The following is a 24,199-nucleotide window of genomic DNA, read 5'->3' on the forward strand; positions in this document are numbered from 1 at the left end:
TGTCCTCAGTTTGAAATGGAATATAGTCAATTTGAGTCATCAGCTTATAAAAACATGCATTTTATAAAACATTACTATCTGGGTTATGTAGTACTCATTGCCACTTGAAATACTAAGTAACAATATAATTTGCTGGATTAGACAGGACAGGTGAAATTAAACGTGCATTTATGTCAAGTGGAGTTTTCTGGAGTGTGTGCATTTCCCCAAAAATTAGTGAAAGAATTGGTCTCATGCTGAATACCAGCTGATGATGCCAAGCCTGGTTTTCTGGCCCTTATAATAGCATTCTGATTTAGAATTCCAATGTCTGCCCCCTAGTGTCAGTGCAGGTCATAGTGACTGGTCACCCGGTCACTTGTCTGCCCCATGGTGGTCAGTGCACGTCATAGTGAGCAGTTGAGTGGCCTTAGCATATCATTAGCATATTATGCTTTGATTGGTTGAGTGAACGACCAGGCACTTAGCATATTAGGCTTTTATTATTTATGATGGTAATGACTTGAGCTTTTAAGGAAAACTGAGGAATCATATGATCTGGCTTAAGTTTTAACAGGCTCAAACCAAGGCAGCTATATTAACAATAGACCCTGGGAGCAAGGAGAAGCAGAGGCACCAGGTAGAGTGCCACAGCCTATGTAGAGTAAGATGATGGTGCCTTGGGCCAGGATGATGTAGAGGTGATGAGAGGTGACTGGACTCCAGATAATTGTGAAAGGGATAGCGAGAGGTTTTCTGATATTGTAGATTAGATTAGGCTGTAAGAGAAGGAGAGTAAAGGTTGACTAATTTTTGGCCTGAGCAGTGGAAGGATGGAATTATCATGAAATGTATTGGGGAAGGTTTGGGGAGGAGTAGGTTTTGGGGAGAGAAAGATAGGAATTTGGTTTTGGACATATTAATATATATTGTAGTTTTAAAAATTTACTGTACATTATAATATATAAATAGGCATAAGTAAGTAAAAAAATGTACAAATCTTATTAGTCATACATTAATTTATGCTAATATATTATAAAGATAAAGATCCTTAATATGAGATTATAGCCAGATCTCAGAATTTGAAATCTCTGTTGTCCTAAGGCTTGGTTTGATTAAGCTGGAGTTCCCCTTTTATGTAACACCCTAGAAATTCACAGAAGAAATTATTCCAAATGTCGTAAGGCCTAAGAATCATACTTAAATTGTCACATATTCTTAGTTAGTGGAGCAGATATTAATATGTCTTTACTTTTTAGAATGGAGCTAACTTGCACTGATTATTCAAGTTAACAAGTCACAAAAATCTCCATTGTTCTCCTGATTCCATTTTTGAATTTAAATAATTTTGGCTGTACTTTCTGTGCTAGAAGTTTTTAGAATGAAAAATATTAACTTGTTCTTCATTGCTAGTCTAATTGAAATATACTGTAAAGAAAAGATTGGCTTTTTTTGTGTGTGTGGTTTTTTTTTTAACAGATGAGAACTTGAAACAGTAAAAAGGTTAGTTGGCAGCATTAAAATTCATTCTTTCATTCATTCGTTTATTCATCTAAGGTATTTGGAGCCTTTACAGTGGTGCACAAGACCAACTTTTATAAGCAGTCAGCTGTGAAGGAAAGTACCTAAAACCCTTACAGATGAGGAGACCAGTGTTCAGAGAGATTAATGATTTGACAAGAGGCACGGGTCTTCAGGAGGGCTGGAGGTTCTTACACAGAGGTTCTTGATAAAAAGGAAGAAAGTGATTTTTACTTTTTTCCAGCAAGAGACAGTGTGATTCCTCAGTCCCTGAGGCCTTGGCTGCAGAGTCCGGGTTTGTGAGGCACAGGCCAGGACTTCTATCACGAAGGCTGCTTCATTCCCCCCTAGCTACTTCAGAAACTCCAGGCTAGTTAGTAGTCTGAGATCTCCTTACTCATTAAACTACTTATTCCAAAGCAGTGAATATTCAGTAAGCTAATTAAAATTTGTAAGTAAGATTTCCTTATTAAAAAAATGTATTAAAATAAGAAGAAGCTTGTTAAAATAATAATTAGAACAGGGGAAAAGATGACTCAAATTACAGTATCTTTTTCAGCTATCCATAAAGGCCTTTTCAGCTACTTTGGCAGTAGATGGAAGGCAGAAATAGATTGTGCTGTGAGTATGCAATTGGTAAACTGGAGACAAGTTGAAGGAAAATGGCAGCTATTTTGTTAAAGTGGTTCTTTCACACTGTCTTAAAAGAAGGCTGCAGATCTCTGTTCTATAAAGGCTCTGATTGTGTGTCCTAGTGGAGATGGGATATCATTAAACAGCGTGTAGAGAACAAAGGAGCTGGTTGTAAAAAGATGGGAGCTTTGAGGATGCTGCAACACTGAGTATATCTGCAAGATTTAAAGAAAGCAAGGGAAGCCTCTGATTTTTTTGTTTGTTTGCTCTCTACAATCAGCACTATAATTAGCATGGTCCCTAAAGCTTACTCCAGTGATGTCAGGTATATATTTACTTTACAATTGACTTTTTTAAAGGGCATCTCAAATACTCATTTAACATGATACCCAAATTAAGGAGAGATAGAGACTGTTTCCACCTGAGGTGTAGTTTTTGAGGTTTTCTATACCATACAAGAAGCCATAATCAGAATCATGGTCCTTCTGGGTTTTGTCCTTGTCACCTTCTTTTGCCTATTTTTTTCCTTGTAAGTATTCCCGTCAGTCTTCCCTTATGCCTCTCCCTGATCATTGCATCTCACCTTTCCATGGCCTTGCTTCCATGAGACATGTCAGACCAGTAGGCCAATGTATTGGGGGAGAGGGGGGTCCCAGCAGAAAACAGATGGCACACTTAAATTAGAATATTTTGAAGAGAGTTTAATAAAGTGACTATGACAGAAGTATGGAAAGCGTGTAGGGAAACCACAAAGGATAATACTAGTAATGCTTGGTTCTGTTACCCAACCAAGACATAGAGGTGTGTGGAGAACAGTAACTGACACCTAAGTAAAGGCAGTATTACAGTATGGGAGTCAGGGGAACAAACAGTCTGACTTCACTTTCCTCTCTTCTCATCTCCTACCAGAGACTTCCTTGGGTTAGAAGCTTGAGGGCTGTTGTGTGCTAGGTATTGTGCTGGGCACTGTGGCAAACAAAGCTGAATAAGATAGGGTTCTTTAGCCTTAGGAATTCTGTCAAATCTCTTGGGGGAGACAAACATGTTACTGGCAGGATACAAAAGTAACCTGGGAGAGTGCACAGGTGCCTGTGGGTTTATGTTCTACTGAGAGGCTAAGGAAAGTCAGCTTATTAGCTTTGTGACCTTGAGCAAGTCATTTAACTTACTGTGTTTCATTTTCTCATATATATAATTTGGGAAAAAATAGCATGCATTTCATGGGGTTATGGGAAATTTGGTTCAATAAAATATGTAGACCACCTAGCAGAATGCCTACCACAGAGTAAGAAGATGTAACAATAAAAATTATTATGCTATTTCTCTTGCCTTGAATGGTCTAACCCTGTCATCGCTACACATAGATATCTTATTACTATTCAACATTCATTTCAAATGTCAGTTCTTCAAGAAAGATTTACTTATATTCCTAGTTCATATTCTTCATTATATATTCTCATAGATTCTTATACTTTTTTTGATAGTATTTATCACAATTATAACTAAATAATGAATTGTTTAATGCTGTTCCCCTAATAGATGGTGAATTCCATGTTGATAGGGACTACGGTATTTTTCAGTACTATATTCTAAACACCTAGCACAATGTACAGCACATAGACACTCAGTGAATGTTGAAGAAATGATTTAGATAAGAAGTCAAGCTTGAGCTTGATTGGGGAAAGTCTGCAATTATGATATTTAAATATTTAGATGTCTGCAGTGATGCCTGCAATTTTGAGGTTGATCAGTTTACATGTGTATATTGCATTAATTTATTCAATGGTATTTATGCAACTAGTGATTTCTGGTTACTATGCTACATATCATAGTGAGTACAATAGAGATTCTGTCCTTGTGGAGCTTATTCTAATGAGGAGAGAAGGATAATTGAGATATATAATTATAAATAATAACATATGCAATTATTATGTTACGGTGATAAGTGCTATGAAATGAATTATGGGAGATAAGGATTCTGGGTTGAGGTATATGATTAGAATGAAAGATTATCCTAGCATCAAATTGTAAGATCAATTTGAGGGGGAGCCAATAGGATGAAAGTGACTACATAAATAATTGGTATAATTCAGGCAAGAGGTGGTGAAGATTCAAATTAGGCCACTGAGAGTGGAAAATAGAGATGGATTTGAATATTGGTAGAACTGATATTTTGGAGATTGGGTAAATAATTGGATATGAATCTAATGTTATGGTAATAAATGCTATGAAATGAATTATAAGAGATAAAGAATTGAGGTATATGATCAGAGGCAATCCAATGGCCTAGGCTTATGACTTGCCCTAGCTAAGCTCTGTGCCCAGGAGTGGAAGAGGGTAAAAGAACGAATGGGTTACTGTAACCCCACTGGGATCTAGATGACTGGGCTGAAGATCAAGGGAGAAAAGTTCGAAAGTAATAGTTTCCTTTTCTTCCTCTTGATTCCCTAAAGGTAGATATTTAGGAAATTTGGCTCTGCAGGTACTCTAGATTTTTTTTAACCCATACTAAACTTTGTTACTTGTGTTCCATTTAGGCAGTGGTACCATTATTTCTTATTACTCATTTTGAGAAATTGGCACTTTAACTCCAGTTGAGTGTACATACTTAGTAGAGGAAGATGCAGAAAAGTCACTCAGACTCCACTCCACCATTATTAAGTAGCAGTGTGACCTTAAGCTAATTATTTAATTTGAAGTTTCCATTATTTGATCTGTAAAATTAGGATAATGATATTTTCATCTGAGGCTTGAGGGCTAAATGAGATATATGTTACCGGTCGGCCATATCATTAGTGCTTGGTAAATGCGAATTTGTCACCCATTCAAACCAGTTTTCTTGCTGGGTATGTTGTGCGAACAGAGCCTTGTAAAGGTGCCAAAAGGAAAGGGGAACAGGGGCTCTGCCCTCCAGCAAACAAGCGTGCAGGCAGCCCCAGCCCTTCATAGGCTCCGAAAGTGAGAGCCGGGGCCATGGGATGGCCAGGGTTTGGCAGTGGGGTTATGTCTATTAGTCTTGGTGTATTTTTTACTCTAAAAATGTATGTGATTTGTTTTTAGTGAGAATTAATTATGTATGTTGAAAGGGTAATATGTGTTTTGAGGACATTTTAAATAAATTCAGTGAAAATTTCTTGATTTTTAAAAAGTAAAGAAAACTGGGATATGTATTTGGTAGGGACTGGTGTTTGACTAAATAAGGGTTTCCTCGAAACAAAAGGCTTGACTATAGAACACTTAATAAACTTTGATGTTTTCATTGACATGACACTTATGTAGACAAAAAAAAAACTGGCCCATTATTGTTTATTAGACAGTGCTCTTGAGTTTAGTTTTCAGATGCTGATCTTTCTTCTGGTAAATGGCTCCACCTTTTAGTGTAGCTGATGGGAGGTAGTTTCACAGTTGAGATGTCAGTGATTCAAAACCTGCCAAAGGCTTTCCGTGGAGCCTATGAAGGAACCTATTCAGTTGTACCCCTAGCACATTTATTTTTTTAAAGGAGAGAATTTTAAAGAAAAGCATCTTTAACTGAAAAGATCATCTGTGGTCATTGAGAGCCACCCCTCAGCACGTGTTGTAGGGAGACGAATGGCAGCATCGTTTTCCTCTGTGCTGTGGCCGGAGCTGACGTTTTATATGCTTCTGCAGATGAGCCTCCCTGTGGATGCCATGAGTAGTCATCAGTCTATCATGCGCGGAGTAGAAAGGGCAAAGCCAGACTGTGAGGGCGTCAGTACATTACGGCAATAAAATTTCTCACAGTCTCAAATAAAAAAATACAGTACTTGACAAGTGAATCTGTTTTAAATTACTTCAAATACTATGGAAACTGAATTTCTATTGTTCAGTGCTCCCATTAGAAGTGGGTGGTGTTTCAAGTTGGATTTTTAAGACAATTATTAGGAATTTGGAGCTTATTTTCTAAAAAGAAAACATGATTTGGATTCTTGGGCTAGCCCACATTTTAACAATAAAAGAGCCAAAATATTTTGCACTGAAGAGGTAGAATGTACTTTTATAGCCTTAGCCATTTAATACAATGGAAAAGAAATAAAATTGAGTAAATATTTTTTGAATTTTTTAAAATTAAGAGTATTAATTAGAAACAGTTTCTACTAGATAAGGGATAATGGGAAAAGCACAGGAAAGGCTGTGCGACCCCAGACAAGGTACATAAAGTTTCTGACTCTGTTTCTACATTAGTAAAACTGGGTCTTATCTAAATAAGATAATTGTTGTAAAGTTCCTGACACAATGGCTGGCTCATAATGCAGTCTCCCTCTATGGCTGCTGTTATAAATATAGGTATAAGGAGGACATAAATCCAGGTTTCCTACAAATTTTAAGTCCAGCGCATTGTCATGCAAGTGCTGCCATGTTGGGGCGGGAATGAGGAGGGACAAGGAGGCATAGGTAATACAGCTCCTTATGCAGAGGAGTAGCCCAGCAGCTATGTGCAGACAGGCGCTCTGCATTCTCATCTGATAGGAAGTTTATTATGCTGAGCACCCCCTTTTCTCTCTCTTTTTCAATTTAAATTCTTGATGGTTGAAAGTATTACATATGTCTCCCTTTTCTCCTATTTACCTCTCCCTGGCTGCTCCCACCCTCCAGCACCTGCCCTCACCCCCCTACTGTCTATGTCCCTTGGTTATGCTTATATTCATGCATACAAATCCTTTGGTCTCTCTCCCCCAAACCTCCCCTGCCTTCCCTCTGAGGTCTGATGGGCTGTTCCATGAACTCATTGCCTTTATCTCACCAGCACGGGGAACATGGACTGGCTCTCCCAGAATTCAAAGCTCCTGTGACAAGGGAAACCTGCCCTGACCTTTGTGGCTACAGGAAGCAAGAGGGCTTTGTTGTTGCTCTTTAAAAAAAAAACCACACCTGTTTTTATTGATTTTTTTTTTTTTTGAGAGAGGGGGGGGGGGGGAGAAGGAGAGTGATAGAAATATTGATGATAGAGAAAATTGATTGGCTGCCTCTTGCACACCGGGATTGAACCTATAACCAGGGCATATGCCCTAACCCGAAATCAAACCAGCGACCACACTGGCCTGGGTATTGTTGCTCTTGTTGCTTGTTTGTTCTCAGAAAAGGGAGAGGTAACATTTACTAGGTGCCTAGTACATCTCAGGCATAGTCCTGTGTATTTTAACATGTTATCTCATTTAATGTTCATGGCAGCCCTGTGAGTAGTAGGCACCGCTATCTCGTCTTGTACATCAGGTAAGGAGAACATTAGCTGACATGACCTTACCAAGGTAACACAGGGGAAATCACAGAGCTGGATTTCACACACAGGTCTGTCTGGCTCCTAATCCCTTGCTCAGCTGCCGTCTGGATTCTCAAGGGAACGCAGACAAGTGGTTATTTATGGTATGTCCAGCTCTTACACTGAGTGTGCATCCTTGGGAGGGCAGTGTGTAGGATGAGATTTAGTTTATATTAGCACCATTAACTTAAAAAATTGAATAGTCTTTGGCTTCCATCCCTCATTTTAAATTGAACCACATAATGGGGATGAAACATATTGATTAGGGAGAAACTATTTATTAGAGGTAAAATTGTTTACCATGTGAATATGCTACATGTTCCATTATACCCGGCCTGGCATTTCAGCATTTCATAATCTGTTGCATTTAATTAGGCACAGAACATAAAGTGTGCAGCACAAGTAAACATGGGAACCACAATCACATATTTTCCTAAGATTTGTGCTTCATAAATTTTTAGCTTGCTAATCTCAATAATGATGTTTTAGTGTCAGCTGCTTCTTTTGCAAACAAGTGCTGATCCTCTCCCCGATGTGTTTTATGCAGGGAAGCAAAACTAAGGAGGAGCACTAAAGTTCCGCACTTCTGCCCCTCGAAGATTAAGTCTTTACATAATAGTTTTTCTCCTTTAAAAATTTAACATTGTTATTTACATGATAAATAAATGTAGTGATAGAATTTGAAATATAAGATGCAACTAATGTTAATTTAAAAATTGCCTTTCAGTGACGGTACAGATATTGTAGATGGCTTAGCTTTTTAATTTGAGCATGGAGTTTTTCTTAAATGCAAAGCAGTCTGGGAAATTTTAATCACTTGAAATTTACAAAATGTCTGATTTTAATTATTTCAAGAGTTCTTGGGCCTGAATCCCCTCCTCCAGATAGAATACAGGAGTAGAATCGCTGGTTCCTGGGGCTGTGTGGGCTACACGGGGCCTGACACTCTCATTCTTAAAGATGGCTAAATGAGTTCTCAGTGATTGCTTTAAAAAGCGGATTGGTTCCCTTTTCCATTGGAAAGTACATTTTTTCCTGATTTAAAATATTCCTTATCTGAAATCTCTTTGGATAATATTTGAAAACATACAGGAAAGCACAAAAATAGAAATTTCTTATAAATCTACTCAAATGAATAGTAAATGTTTCCTAGTAATTTTTTCTGTGTACACATGCATGTGTGTATATGTGCCCAGCTTCATAGGTCTATGTGTGACTATTTTTAAAATTGATTTGAGAGAGAGAGAGAGAGAAAGGAAGGGAGGGAGAGAAACCAACCCGTTGTTCCACTTATTTGTGCATTTGTTGGTTGATTGTTCTCTGTGCCCTAACCTGGGATAGAACCCCCAACCTTGGCATATCGGAACGATGCTCTAATTAACTGAGCTATCCAGCCAGGGCTATATGTGGCTATTTTTACCTCCCAAAAGTTCTTATGCTTATGCAAAGAAAGAAATTGCCCTTTTCATTCTCTTTATATTATGAATATAAATATTCTTCCTCAACATGATTTTCAGTCAGTGATCATATTCTGTTTATACAGAAGTGTTATAAATTAATCTCATTTTTCCAGCTATTATATGTGGGATTGTAGCAAATCTTTTGGCACATATATTTCTAAATATTTCTTCTAGACAAGTTCTCAGTAAGGCTGTCAGAGTTTATATACATATTTGCTAGCTTACTCTCCAGAAAGGTTATGCTAAATAATAAGTAAGCTGTATCTACCCGTTAGATTGAGTTCTCTAATCAGAACCTTTTTTGAGTTCCTGAGCTGGCAAATTTGGTCTTTGTCTAGCTCCAAAAAGTCTCTGTGATACATAGAAGTGGTTGCCTGCATAACCTCCGTGTTTGTAGCTGAAGGTTTTTACTATGCACACCCCATCCAAGGGGCTCTCACACCAAGAAGTTAAAATGTAATCAGAGCTAGTCTGCTCGCTTAAGACAGCAGTCTCGAACTAGGGTATAAATGCTCCACAACATAAGTGAGGATTTTCCAAAGGGGATTAGGGAGCGTGTGGTGTCAGGGTTCTCACTGGCCAGCTTTCCTTAGGTGTGTATGAACTCGTTCCTCAAATCCAGGTGCCTCGGAAAGTTGCTGTGGTGGGAATCATGTGTGGGTTTCCTTTTTCCCTCCTGCCCTTTCCCACTTGGCCTTTTTCCACTTTGTGAAAGGAATACTCCCACCCAGTACAATGGCTTATTGCCCCAAAGCAGGCGTCCTCAAACTTTTTAAAGTGGGGGCCAGATCACGGTCCCTCAGAGAGCTGGAGGGCCGGACTATATGAACTACTAATTCCTACTGTAACACCTCGGCTGCGCTCACTGCCCAAAAAACCTGGCGGGCCGGATCAGATTCCTCTGCGGGCCGCATGTGGCCCTCGGGCCATAGTTTGAAGACCCCTGCCCCAAAGAGTGGGGCCTCCTCCAGTGCCCAGCAGGGGATAATGTGAGGAATCAGTGATAACCAAACCTCCTTCAGTCAGCATTTTATAACTCCACACCCCTCTGAGTAGGAAATGCATGTGTGATAAAACCTACTTTCGATGGTCAAAATAAGTTTTTACTTATCAAAATAAGTATTTGTATTGCTTTGATCAATTTTAGACTGACTGTAATGACAATTTAATCCAAAAGGATATGTTAAACATGTAAAGCCTTATAATTATAGGAAGTAACATTTGAAAGTTTCAATTTCCATGTATTTCCATCATAGAGCATTAAAGTATATTGTGTTAAGATAATATGGGAGGGAAACAAAATGAAAATACTCTTTGAAGAATAAAAAAGAACACAAAAAATTTAACTGTTAAAGAAAAGCAAGTCTATGTATTTTTAAAATTGCTTTGCTACTTAGATTTGGTTCGATACATTTTAAAGAACAGTGTTACTGCCTTATTTCAAAATGTCAACATTCATAACAAACTGAAATAACATTTTTTTACAGCTACATAAACTCATAATGAAAAATAATAGATGCCAACTTTAAAAATGTGCAAAGGAGGAAAATATATGTGAGTGGGTACCTGAGTTTTCCAGCAAAAGATGTGTAGACCACTGATGCAGGACAGGCACCTGGGTGGAAAACCCGCCTCACCTGGCCTCAGGTGGCCTCACCAGAACCTGTTCTCCACTGTACGTTTAGAAATCTCAGGCTCAAGCTCTGTTCCCCTCTGCCTAGCTGGCACTTAACTGAGCCCATCGTGGGCGGGAAGGTCTGAGATAGCCTACAAGCCCTTCTCAGGCTTTCCCCTGCCCAGAGCATCTCCCAGGCCTGTTCCTTAGCCAGAGCCAACGTCCTTCAGGTGCTTCTCCTCTTGCTCATCCCCTGGCACCCATGCCCCGCCCCACCTCTCATTGCTCCCCCCTTCTCCTTCACAGAAATGTTCCTCACTTGTTAGCCCCCCACTCAGATGTCACCACTTCCATGTCAACGCTCCTCGATTCTCCTTTCCTCTTTCTCTTTAGAATGGCTTCTCCTTCCTCTTTCACTACAAAGAGGGGTTTAGATGTTAAGAACGGAATTAAGTTAGAAAGTAGAATGAGTCTCTGGGATCTTGGAGAGGTCTAGGGAGAGGGAGGCAGCAGCTTATTCTTTTGGTTTGTTTGTATCAACACAGCTGCTGAAGGTTTGTACCTCTGAAATGTGGAGTCTCAATAAAAATGCTGTTGAATTGAGTTGAACCGAAGCTGAGGTCCAGTTCCAGTTCCATCTTACCTCGGGAGTCTGCTCTGATTTTCCAGACTTGCTCGGACTTCTTTTCCTCCAATATCCTGCTGCATTTCGAATCTGTACTGTGCAGCGTGGTGTGTGATCATCACTGCCCTGCCATTTTCCTAACTGTTTTTGTGTCTAGCATTGCTTTCATAGGAACCATATTGTAATTCAAGGCAGGTAGAGAGGTCCATGTGTATTTTTTCATTTTCGGCACCTAGTACTGTAAGCAGGTCCTCGAATAACATTATTTTGTTCGTCATTTTATTATTACACTGAGATAGCATAGGAACTTAACTCTTATTTATATCAATTAATTTATGGTAAAGTTAGTTTTATTCAACGTTGTTTTGCTTAAAGTTGCAGAACCTGTTGACAAACTAAAGTGAGGTCTTCCTTACTGCATTGGCCATATAACATATTCAGTAAATATATCCCAACTGATTATACAATGGGAAAGAAAGGTGATGGGAAACCTGAGGTTGAAATCTGGATCCATCATACTTTGCCTTGTGATTTTGAGCAATTTGTGTATAGTCTGAATTGCTTGTTTCTTCGTTGATAAAACCTGGGTGGTAGTATTAGCTAATAGCTACCAGGTAATCACTGTGCCAGAATCATGAATGCACCCAACGATTCCAGGAGGGGAAGATATTACTGTTATTCTTATTGTATATGAGAGGAGACACAGAAATTATTAGAGTAACCTGACCCAAATGCTCAGAGTAAGTGGCAGTGTGGATTTGAAACCAGACCCTGAGTCCCAGGCCCTTACCATATGCCCATATCTGACTTTTCTAAGTCAGAAGTGAAGATTCTAAGTGAAAGGTCCAAGTAACCTTGTGGAAGAAGGTGAAAAGACAGCACAGAAGTTGAATTTGGTTATATTTGAAAAAGAGCTTTACTCCTTGCCTCTTCTGCCCTTTACCTCTCCCCTTCCCCACTCCCCCAGCTTTATCAAGAGATAATTGAATCGAAACCGGTGTGGCTCAGTGGATAGAGCGTCGGCCTGCGGACTGAAGGGTCCCGGGTTCGATTCCAGTCCAGGGCATGTACCTCGGTTGCGGGCACATCCCCAGTAGGGGGTGTGCAGGAGGCAGCTGATGCATGTTTCTCTTTCATTGATGTTTCTAACTCTCTCCCTCTCCCTTCCTCTCTGTAAGAAATAAATAAAAATATATTTGGAGGGAAAAAAGAGATAATTGAGCCCTGGCCGGTTTGGCACAGTGGATGGAACATCAGCCTGCATATTGAAAGGTCCTGGGTTTGATTCCCGTCAGAGCACATGCCTGGGTTGTGGGCTCAGATCCCCAGTGGGGGGCATGCAGGAGGCAGCTGATCAATGATGTTTCTATCTCTCTCTCCCTCCCTCTCTGAAATCAATAAAAGAATAGATATATTTAGATATATTTGTAGATATAATTGACACATAACATTAATGTTGATTTGATATAATTATAAATTGTAAAATAATTGCCACCACAGTATTAGCTCTCACCACCATCCAGTCACATAGTTACCATTTCTTTTTTTGTAGTGAGAACATTTAAGACCTACTTTGTTAGTGATATTTAAGTATATGATACAGTATTATTAGCTGTTGTCACCATGCTTTACATGAGATCCCCAACTTGTTAATTTTATAAATGACTAGAGGCCCATTGCATGAAGATTCGTGCAATAGACCTTCCTTCCCCTGGCTGCCAGCACCGGTTTTCCTCTGGCACCCCGCCTCCCCCCGCCAGGCCTTCCCTCTGGCTGCTGCCTTCCATCTTTGCTCTGGCCAGAGCCTTCAGTCTTCACTCCAGCTGGAGCACTGCTCCTGTAGCTCCCTCTGCCCTCACCCTCATAGCAGGCCTCCTGCCCCACCTGGCTGCTCCGTGCCTGCATGTGTGCTGCCCAGAGGCCCAGAGAAGCTGGGGGGTGGGGCCGCCTCCATCTTTGTCAGGCTAATTGTGTACTCCTGATTGGCTGGCATGTTTCTCTTTTATTAATGTAGATGTTTATACCCTTTGTCCAATATCTCTTTCCTCCCGCCCCCCAACTTTGGTGATTATAATCACTCCTCTACTATCTGTTTCTCTAGTTTCTGTCTTAGATTCACATATAAAATTATTTTTAAAAATATTTTTATTTATTACAGAGAGGAAGGGAGCAAGATAGAGAGATAGAAACATTGATGATGAGAGAGAATCATTATTCGGCTGCCTCCTGCACACACCCTACTGAGGATGGAGTCTACAACCTGGGCGTGTGCCCTGACCGGGAATCAAACCATGGCCTCTTGGTTCATAAGTTGAGACTCAACCACTGAGCCGTGAAGCTGGGAAAAACATTTTGCTTTTTAAAAGCAATTGGCAATCTGCAGCTAGATGAGGTTTGGGGACATGCATGGCTATAGTAAATGGGAGAGACCGGAAGCTTTTCTGGCCACTTCTTGGCTTTGCAGAAAGGCTCCAGAAAATTAGCAGCCAGCAAAATGTTCACTACTCATTCCCCTGATTGCCAAAAACTCACAGTCTGGGAGCTGAGAGCAATGAACATCAGTGGAAGGAAGAGAATACTTATGCTTTTTATTCACATTTTTAATTGATTTGGAAATTCTTGCCTGGCCCTTTGCCTTCTGCATAGTCCAGAGTCATGAATCTTTGATACGTGGCTCAAAAGAGAAGCACAGGGCAGTGTATTCCCTTTCCCTCCACCAATTTCCTGCCATGTTTCTATTCAGGGACCTGGGTACACACCATCCAGTTCAGAGACGGAGCAAGCTCTGCTCGCTTAGTGTCCCTGTGTACTGCCTGGCTCCACCGAGAGCGCGTGTAGGAGGGGCCACACGTGATGTGAAGCTTTGGGGGCTTCCCACTGGGTGGTGATAAGGGTTCTTTTGCCACTAATTGCACCCATATGTTTTTAAAAAGGTGAAAAAGAATCCCTGAACTTAGGTGTCCATTTATACATTAATTATGTTGATCTCATTTGCAGCAGTTTGGTCTTAATAGCTGTATTGCTGCAATGCCCAAATCTGTGATTTCAGAATGTGACGTGCATATTTTAATTTGAGAAATAGTTTAACATTTTTAGATATTCATTTAGATGGTGGTTATGCAGGTTAAACATAAGGTATGATCACTGCTTCTTTCATTGCTTCCAATTAAACCTTGCTTGTTAGTTTAACCTCTAGGTAATCCCATCAAACAATTGATGTCAAGGAAACACTGCCCACAGTAGCTTCGGATGAGTGGCCATTAATTTTAATTGCCTTGATATTAAAGATTAAGAAGTATTGGGACTAGCAGAATAGAAACTATCTGATGTCAAGCAAACCCACTTGCTACAGCTTCCCCAGGCTGCTGGTGATATTAAAATTTTACTGTGAGAATTAAATAAACCTTTATTAGTGATGACTGTTGTTTGATTGGTCCAGGGGTATGCATAAACACAGGATTCTTACATATCTAGAGATGAGACCTTCGATGGTACAGAGATTCCTCAATTATGAAACTGTTAATAAAGCTGTAATCTGATTTCCAGGCCAGGTTTCATTAATGTATTATAGCTTCTCTGATTGTCAAGGTAATATTCACTACAAAGCACAGAATCCAACAGAGAATTGTTTAGAAGAGGAGAATTCTAAGATGGGCCTTTGTTGCTAAATTCAGAGATGGGGAATTTTCATTAATTATGCTTAATAAATGCCAAATTCCCTCCCAATCAGGAGTATCTCCCTTTGCACTGTAGATATAGTCAATATTTAACTCTTTAAAGGCTTGACAGTCTTATTCAAATGAGCCAGAGTAGTAGCATATGTTGAACATTTGTATGGAAATGTCTTAGAAATTTAGAACTGATATTCATAAAAGTTAGAGATAGAGATGGGAATCTGGGAGTCATTCATAATGAGATGATAATTGAAATTGAAATAGTTGCTAAGGATAAGCTTGCTCAAGGAGAAAGAGAGAAGAGGGGCAAGATCTAAGTGTTGGAGAAAACACACACATACACACACACACACACACACACACACACACACTGGTGTCAGGGAAGGAGAAGCAGGAGCATAATCTCATGGAAACCACGTCCCCCAAAAAGTGAGAAATGGTAATTACAAATATCTGACACTGCTGAGAGGTAAACAAGTTGAGGAGAGAAAAAAGGCCATTGGATTTGGGACAGGTGTTAAGCCTATTGTAACCACCTCCATCAACTACCTAGGGCACATGTGTCAAACACAAGGCCCGAGGGCCAAATCCGTCCCACCAGGCCTTGCAATGTGGCCCGCATCGCGCTGTCATCACTGCACTCCGCTGCGTTTCCATCACAATGACAGTTTATGACTGTTCAGTAAACCATTCGGCCCGCGATTTAGGCTGGATTTTAGATTTTGGCCCCTTCTCTGATTGAGTTCGACACCCCTAATAGGGCCTTGAGATTGTTAAGATTAAATGAACTCAGCCTGCGTGGCTCAGTGGTTGAGCTCTGACCTATAAGAACCAAGACTTCACGATTGGATTTCTGGTCAGGGCACATGCCCAGGTTTTGGGCTCAACCCCCAGTATGGGGTGTGCAGGAGTCAGCTGATCAATGACACTAATCATTGATTTTTCTATCTCTTCTTTCCCCTCCCTCTCTGAAATCAATTATATATTTGATTTATATATATATATATTCTTTTTAAAAAGATTAAATAAGAAAATGTGTGCAAAGGACACTGCATAATGCTGGGCAGGCACATAGGAGACAGTCATTAGATGACAGCTATGATAAACACTGCTATTTGATATGAAGGAAAAAAGGGATACATACAGTCCTGCAGGGGAAGGAAATGGAGGTGGAACAGAAATAGCTATGGAGTCCTGATCTTTAGCGTTTTTTTCTTCCCGACAAGTTTTGGCGTGTTCCTGACTGATGAACCTGTGCTCATGGGAGCTGCACGGTTCTTCAGCGAGTGTCCTACATGTGTGTGCACACAGTGGTGCCCCAGGAGGGAACAGCATGCGGGCAGCGGCAAGGCCAGCATTGTCTTCCTGTGTGGCTCCCTGGCCAGGGTTCTCTGGCTTCTGTTAGAAGGATGAGTGCCATGGGCTGAAGAATGAGAGTTCGTTTCCCAAGCAATTAAAGACTTGGCAAAGATGGTGAACAAGCCTGCCCCTCGGCATAAATTGGATTGGAGGGCTCATACCACTCCTTTTTCCTCAGGGCCCTGAAGAGCTGTTCAGGATAAAACAGTGACTCACCGGCCTGGTACCATAGCAACATGCCCCTTTGACATATTAAGAGATTATTGAAAAGTATTTTTTTTTTAACTGTTACTTTAACAAGAGAGGTCAGAGCATTTTATGTAGCAGTGGGTGCCTTCTTACAAATGGCTGTGTGGGTTTTAGTTTCTTTATATAGCTCAGCTATAAGAGCCGGAACACATAATGTAACAGCCATAACTTGGGCTGAAGTTTTGCTGTCAGTGAGATGTACTGAAATCTGCTGTTGACAAGATCCTCTTTAGAATTCTTTCCCATGTGCCCTAGAATGAAGTACTATAAGTAGTTTGCAAAAGAAATAAGGATAGTCCACTGGATGGAATCGGAGCCACTCCTGTGTATTTGCATTGGACTTGACTGCAGTTATTTGAGTTTTCTCCTGTGTGACTGGCAGAGCTTGAGCAGTTCTGTTGGCAGGCAGGCATATCTTCTAAGGCAGGAGACAAAGGGATTTTTCATCCATTACTAATTGATGTTACTCTTTTTATCAGACCAAACATGATTCTACTGTACAGCTGCCAAAATTGTCCCAGACCCAGAAAGAATAGTCATTCTTTCTCAAGTATTTTTCATTTTTTACCTAACTTAACAAATATTTCCTTTAGTTTTCAGCTACTTTTAGGGGGGACTGATCACTTACATACTAATAATAGGTATATTATTAGTATACCTAATTGCATATTCTTTTATGAACAAACTGTGCTTGCAGCCATTTTAGTGTTGTTGTGGCTAACTCCAAATAGCAGTATCATTCCAAGAGTGTGGAGAGATTTGCAAAAGAGAAAGTGAACCCCCAAAACCATTATGCATTATCCACAGAGTGATTTCAGGCTCAGAATTGAGTGTCTCCCAAGGGATCCGCTTGGTGTCCAACAGTTACTGGAAGTTTAACTCCCCCCCGACCTCTCTTCTCCTCACTCACATCCCTGTGATTTTGTGATTTGTAGGTATCCAACTGGTTTGGCAACAAACGAATCAGGTACAAGAAGAATATTGGCAAGTTTCAGGAAGAAGCCAACCTCTACGCTGCAAAGACCGCCGTGACAGCCGCACACGCAGTGGCCGCAGCCGTGCAGAACAACCAGACCAACTCGCCCACCACGCCAAATTCCGGTGCGTACCGGGCGCCTGTGCCACAAAGCCCTGTCTCACAGCTCAGGAAGCAAGAGCCCTACTGAGGACACGGTGCTTTGTACAGGAAGAATTATGTAAAAATGCAGGCTTGTTGGGGGAGGGTGAAGAACTGAGTGGCCAGAGCCTGTAAAAACCTCCTGTTCAGTGAGTTCCACTTGCTACTGGTAGGTTCTGGAACTTTCACACTGTGTAGTGGTTTTTTAATTCAGCAAATTAGGCAAAGTGCCATCACTAATGATTATTTTAACTATACTGTTCTTAGATCATTTTAAGGTCAATAGTGCCTGTCAAAGAATGACATAGCTGAAGTGGGACATTTATCTGTCGCTGTGCAGTGAGCTAGAATGTCGGAGTGGAGTACAGTCCTGCTTTCTACCTAATGCGGCCACAGCCTCATCTGCTGCCCTTCTTAGCATTTCCCCAGCACCTGGGCTGGCTTGCTGGGATTGGTGGGTGGTAGCTGTGAGGGCCATGGGACTTAATGAATGGGTACAGTATCTTGGCTCCTCATACCTAAACTTTATGTGACATTTGTGATGGAATTAGAAACATTTTAAAATTACAGGAACTTGACTAACAATGAAAGATGTGCAGCTGGTCCAAACAGATATTCATATTATTAATGTATATCTTTAAAAATTCAGAAATGCGGGAGTTTTCTGTTTGTTTTGTGGTCTTTCTCTGCCCTCTCCCTCGAGTATTTCTAATGGAACATGAAAACAGATGGAAGTTAGGTAGAATTATTGCTTAGAAACAGCTTCAGAAAAATATTTCTTCGCTGGGTAGTTGGCCACCATGGAGTTAATGATGGTGAAGAGCATGTTTAATGACCAGATGCTGGAGCTAAAACGGGAAGGTGCCAGGCCAGCTCCTAGGTGTTTTTCTGTTTATTTTTATTTTCTCTTGGTTTCTTACTGGGCTTCCCCATTGATAGCACTCTCCCAGCTGTAAGTGACTCGGGACCTAGTTCTTTGCCGTCACTCTCCGTCCTCTGAGCCCGGAAATGCTTCATGTTGTACAGACCTTTCCCTCCTGTGCCTGTCCTCCTTTCCCGACTCTAGGTCTGTGAGGGTTGTGTGTAGCTCTCTGTTATTCAGCCACTTAACTCTTTCCTTTCCAGGTTCTTCTGGTTCTTTTAACCTCCCAAACTCTGGGGACATGTTCATGAACATGCAGAGTCTGAATGGGGATTCTTACCAAGGGTCCCAAGTCGGAGCCAATGTGCAATCACAGGTAGGAGGAACGCCCCGCCGGGGCCTTTCTGGCAGGGTAGGGTTTGGGCTCAAAACTCCTTGCTCTCACCCCGTGGAAGCGGCCTGCATGTCTGTGCAGGACCTGGGCTGGGTGCTTCCAGACGCGACCCGTCAGCCCCACATTTAATTTAACGAGAAGTCAAGCGAACAGTGACTTTTGATGATTCAAACTTGATCAACTTTGTGAATGCATTCGGCTCTGGCTTGAGCTCATGGAGAAGGGTTGGGGCATCTTACTTTTGTACCAAAATAGACCAGAAAAATAGTGTGTGTACCAGTGAGTGTATGATTTACAAACAGATTACTGTTTTGTGTCTGTGTGTGTGTTTTTAAATCAGAATATAAAAACCTAAGTTCTTAAAATATATTCTAGGTTCAACATTTTTCTCGTCTTATTGAGAACAGTTTTTATGCACATAAGTGTGTGTGTGGAAGAGAATGTGTGTGTGTGCATGTGTGTGCGTGTGCATGTGTGTGTGTGCACGTGTGTGTAAGAGAGAGAGATCCAGTATACACATTTATAAGTAGATTTCACCCACAGCCACCACACACATTTGGTCGGTGTAGATGGGAAGTTTGCATTGCCATGAAGACTTACTGTTTTTGGCTGGCATAAAAAACAAAGACGTGTGAGTTTAAGCATGCAAAGAGTTGTTGAAATTCTGCCAGTCACGTTTGATTGATAATTTGTCTTTCATTGAAGATGCTAAACCCTCGTGGCACACATAATTCAAATTATTTCCTTTTGTAAGTGATGATGTTTTAATAGATTTGTGATGATGAATTTTGTTTCGTCTCACTTCTAGGTGGATACCCTCCGTCATGTTATCAATCAGACGGGAGGCTACAGTGATGGCCTTGGAGGAAATTCGCTGTACAGTCCACATAATTTAAATGTGAGTACTCTGGGGACCGGATGTGAAGAGCTGTAGGAACAGCGTCAGGTAAACAGCGACTAATAAATAAATTAATGGCCATTTGACGTGGCTTCTCATCTGTGGGCAGGTAGGGAAGGCAGCGTCGTCACTGCCCTTTTATTGTATGAATTTAAACGCCTTTAGAAGTCCTCACAGATGCCCAGTGCATCATCAATAGGGGCTAAAATTCCCGTCCATCAAGATGCCATCTCCACTGCCTCTGCCCTGTGGGTCCAGGAAAAAGGTGAAGAACAGGTCATTCATCTTGGAATTGAGCAGCAGGAAAAATTCCCCGCCAGCTCAGGCGGAGGGGACAGCCTTGGAGGGCCCCAGCGATCAACAAAGCAGGCTGCACAAAGAACCCTGCTCTTAGAGCAGTGCGCTGTGCTGTCAGCATGGGAGACACAGGCCTCTCATTTTCAATTACGGAGGAACTGATTTTACTTTCGTAGCCAATTCACGTAACATTTCCCCCCACCCTGACATGGATGGAAAATGGCAAAAAGCTCTTTGGGTACCTGAGAGGGGATGGGAGGTTGAGGAGGTGGGAGGGCTTAGGGTGGAGCTGGTATTCCAGACTGAGGGAGGAAATGAACCGCCCAGCACATGGTGGTAGAGTCAGAAAGAAAATGGACACAATTCTCTTTTTTTTTAAGGCCTTGACTTGCTATGAGAGTAAATATTAATGATTTAAAAAGTGATTGAGGATGTTCAATTGTAACGGGGGAAAAGGACCATTAAATACTCAAATCTTTTACATTTGAAATGTCAAATCTTTCTTTTTGGGTTTATAAATAACTCATAATAACCCACAACAAACCATATAAAAAGCCTTTTAGTTGCATTTCTCCTTTTTCATTTAAGTGTTTTGAAATGCTTCAGAGAATGTGCGATATCCTTATCAACATGATAAAATATGAAACTGTGATTGCCTGCAGCGTTTTACAGACATGAATTCCATCTTCACTGATGAGGCTTGATAAGGCGCTGTTGTATAATACAGTGCATAATCTCAAACCACCAGAGTAAGGATTAATTTATTTTGAAAAAAAGAATGCTTGCTGACAACCTCTCCTCCAGCTGCCAGGCTGGGTAAAAATATTGTACATTTGTTGTTTATAAATTTGGATAAAAGAGGAATGATGTTTACTTCAGACAGAATATCTTTTAGACTTGTATCTGCATAAGAGTTTTTCTAAGTACTAGATTTTCATACTTGAGGGTGAAAACAGCTTACCTTTTAGATAGAGTAGAGGATTTCTTAGCGTCCACACAATACACAAGCATGTCAGCATCCGCCCTGCACTACTGAGGCTTGAAAAATATACCATCGACACTGGTTTTTTCCTCACTTGAATTCGATATGCCTCAAGCCTGAAAACCCTTTTCCCTTTGGCTCTGGCCATCTCTGTGGGTGATCATAGGGAGGAAAGAGCTTTCTATGCAGAACAAGGCAGTCGATGAGAAGAAGGGAGTTCCCCAAGAACAGCGATCATGGGAGAGGGAAAATCCCCAGCACACGGCTCAGCTAGCAGCTCTAGCTGCCTGCGGAGTCTAGAGTGTTCTCAGAAGCCTTTGACACAGGCCGAAAGGAAGACATTTTGGGTGGCCTCTCAGAAGTTTCAGGCGGATGTGAGGGAGGCACGGGGACCAGGGGACCTCGTGACCACACTGACGTTGTTGTGGGAGGTCTGGACCGGGGCAGCCTCACAGGAGGCTGCTCTGTGCCGCGGGCACTGGGTGTCAGCCAGCCAGCTCGCCAGCTCGCCCTCGCCGCCTCTCCAGAAAGACCCGCTCCGTCACTTCCACTCAGTGTTCCCCAACTCACCAGCCCAGCACCTCCCTCCTGATTGACATAAAAATATGTAGCGACAAGCTGTCTCCCACAGCAGAAATCTGATCAGACGTTGATTTCAGCAATTGCCTCGGTAAGCTAGGACATGAGGCAAATTTGTTTCTGAGAACTGTTATTGCCGATGCAGACCTGAGGCGGGAAGGGCCAGTGGCCTGTGAAGAGCGGTAGCAACACCCCAGCTAGGAGCTCCTGTTGGAGAGAACTGGAATGCAGATTTGAATAGCGTGTGCTCCTCCACATCCTTGCGTTTTCGTTCCGGAGGATCCTGCTTGGAGGGAAAGCCTGGCCTTTGTTTTCCCAGGATTATAGCAGCCGGCTGTCAGCCCGTGTGGAAAGGCGGGCCGTTCTTCTCCATGGAGACGAGGATTAAGCCAGGCTGAAGTTGGTACTCCGTGGGCCCCAGGTCTTGCTGAGGCATTGCCCTGGCTTCTCTGCTGCTCCCTTCTTAAAGGATTTCTTTTCGAGTCACCTCCTCCTCACCAGCGAATCACAGGCTGAGGTTGGTGCCAGCTTCAGGCTGGCAGAGCCCTCCTTCAGTGTGCTGATTTATTGCCAAGTCTTTACTTGGTGGGATGGATTTGTTTTACATGCATTTAATCCCACTTTAACACATGCTTCCAAGTGCTGCCAAAGTGGGTTTAGAAAACACATTTCGCTAATGCATCTTTGCTCTCATGTTGTCATCTGGTATTTTAAATCGGGGAGGAGAATTCATATGTAGACGTGCACCCGTTGAACTGTGTTTCTCCTTTCAGGCTAATGGAGGCTGGCAGGACGCAACAACTCCATCTTCTGTGACTTCTCCTACAGAAGGCCCAGGAAGTGTGCACTCTGATACCTCTAACTAATCCTGGCAACACTTGCCCCTGAGCTGACACGCCTCGCTAGTGCGTTCAGAGCAATAGGAGGAGAAGGAAAGCGGTTCTGTGGCCCACCATCTACAGCTTTACTGTAAAACCTTGTCTTTTAGAGAACTTGGCCATCTGTTTCTTAAAGAATCATAATCATTTGTATTTATACTTAAAAAACACACAATGTTAAAAAAAAAAAAAAGCACTTTATCCAATTAGGCCAAGATTTAACATTGTTGACAGTCCTGTAGCTACTTTATCATAATTTATTATCAATATTTTACATGAATGGTTTCACAGTTGCCAATTACTTGGCGTTAAGGGTAAAAAAGTACAATGGATGCTAAACCTCATTGGTTAAAGCAGATGCAAAGACTCACCTACATTGAACTTCTAGCGTGTTTCCATCGCAGACTTTGCTTGTCTCTCTTTCATATCGCTAATGGAGTTGGAATAAAGGAGCCATTGGGCTATCTCTGTTAATGATGGTTGTGCTTAAGACTCTTAACTCGTCATGTTGTGTTGCGATCTCTTATGTTATAATTAGATCAGAGACTGGTGGCATCTTTTCTCTCTCTGAAAGCACCAGTGCCCAGAGTCTGCTTGGTAATTAAATCATGGATCCACACTGTTCTGGGAGATGAAGGTATTTGCTGCTGATGGAGGTGAACATGAGATCCATCTGGGTTTTCCGATGTGTGCTGGGTGCTGCACAGACTTGTCAAGGTTTGCTACGTCCTCTGGGCATTGACCAAGGCCCTGTTCTCTGGAGTGTTGTATATAGTGTAGCAAAAGAGTATTTATACATCTCACCAATCAAAACACAGCTTTATTACCTCATGCGAACTCATACAAACCAATAGAATTTCAACATGTTCTGTAGCTTAGAGTGCTCACTTACTACCTCTGAACAATACTCACGCTGTAGTTTGTCTCTTTCTTATCTTTTTGCATCTTGTAATTAACTCTTTGTTTCCCTTCATAAAATGTAATGTACATTGTAATCTTTTAAAAGAAAAATCAGGGTTGCATTTGCAACTTTTAAAAAACCGAGAGTGGAAACATTGGGTCTTTAACACAGAATCAGTAAAACTGTTGTAAATACTGAGAAACATTTTGAATGTTCTTCATCTTGTTACTAATTCATGCAAAAAAAAAAAAAGAAGAAAAAAAAAGCGGCGACTAATTGTGATGCATTTGGGTTTCAGTATTCAGTACTGTATATTTCACCCTGTGTGATGGGGCCCCCTCCTTTCTCTTTTTGTATTGTATGCGATTCTGAAACTGATTGAGTCATGAAAATAATTTGTGGCGGTGATTCTAATGTATTAAAAGCGTTTCGTGTTCCTTTCTAACTGGATTACACCCTGGATTGAAAAAGTCTTCCTCGTGGTAGTTATATGTAGTTTCAAACATGAATAAACTTTTTGCTTTCATGATTAAATGTTGATGCTATTTCTTACTCCACTGCGGGAACCAGCCAAGACAGGTCCAGGGGAGAACCTGCCCTAGGCAGGCCGGGGTGCAGGTGTGTGGCCTGTGGGAGGGGGACTCTGAGGTGACGGCGGTGCTGGCAGGACGGAACAGCCCCACCAGCTGACAGCTCTGTGTGCAGGCTCCTGGCTAGTTGCCAAATGCTGTTCCCTGTCCTCCTGAACCTGTGCTCTGAGCACGCCTCAAGGAATACTTCCATTTTCATAGATTAGGAAACTAACGCTCATAGAGGCTAACACCTCTGACAGCGAGGGGCCATGTTTGAACTTAGGTGCCTACCCTTGGAGCTCACACTCTCCATCCTGACCTAA

General features: G+C 41.5%; 1 protein-coding gene across 7 annotated transcripts in view; it reads left to right on the forward strand.

The window, feature by feature from the left end:
- Window positions 1–23,838, forward strand: part of PBX3 (PBX homeobox 3) — a 174,962-nt gene extending 151,124 nt beyond the window's left edge. For 2 of the 7 annotated variants that reach the window (XM_036412081.2, XM_036412082.2), the window contains 4 exons: window positions 17,332–17,497; window positions 18,639–18,751; window positions 19,578–19,667; window positions 22,299–23,838. In XM_036412081.2, coding sequence (XP_036267974.1) covers window positions 17,332–17,497; window positions 18,639–18,751; window positions 19,578–19,667; window positions 22,299–22,391 — 462 coding nt within the window. In that variant the 3' untranslated portion in view covers window positions 22,392–23,838. Of the gene's footprint in view, window positions 1–17,331; window positions 17,498–18,638; window positions 18,752–19,577; window positions 19,668–19,832; window positions 20,444–22,298 lie in introns of those variants that run through there. The other 5 variants (XM_036412079.2, XM_036412080.2, XM_036412083.2 and 2 more) reach the window with 3 other exon arrangements.
- The last annotated feature ends 361 nt before the right edge of the window (window positions 23,839–24,199 follow it).

Source organism: Pipistrellus kuhlii, unplaced genomic scaffold (genome assembly GCF_014108245.1).
Source record: "Pipistrellus kuhlii isolate mPipKuh1 unplaced genomic scaffold, mPipKuh1.p scaffold_m20_p_43, whole genome shotgun sequence".
Taxonomy (NCBI): domain Eukaryota; kingdom Metazoa; phylum Chordata; class Mammalia; order Chiroptera; family Vespertilionidae; genus Pipistrellus; species Pipistrellus kuhlii.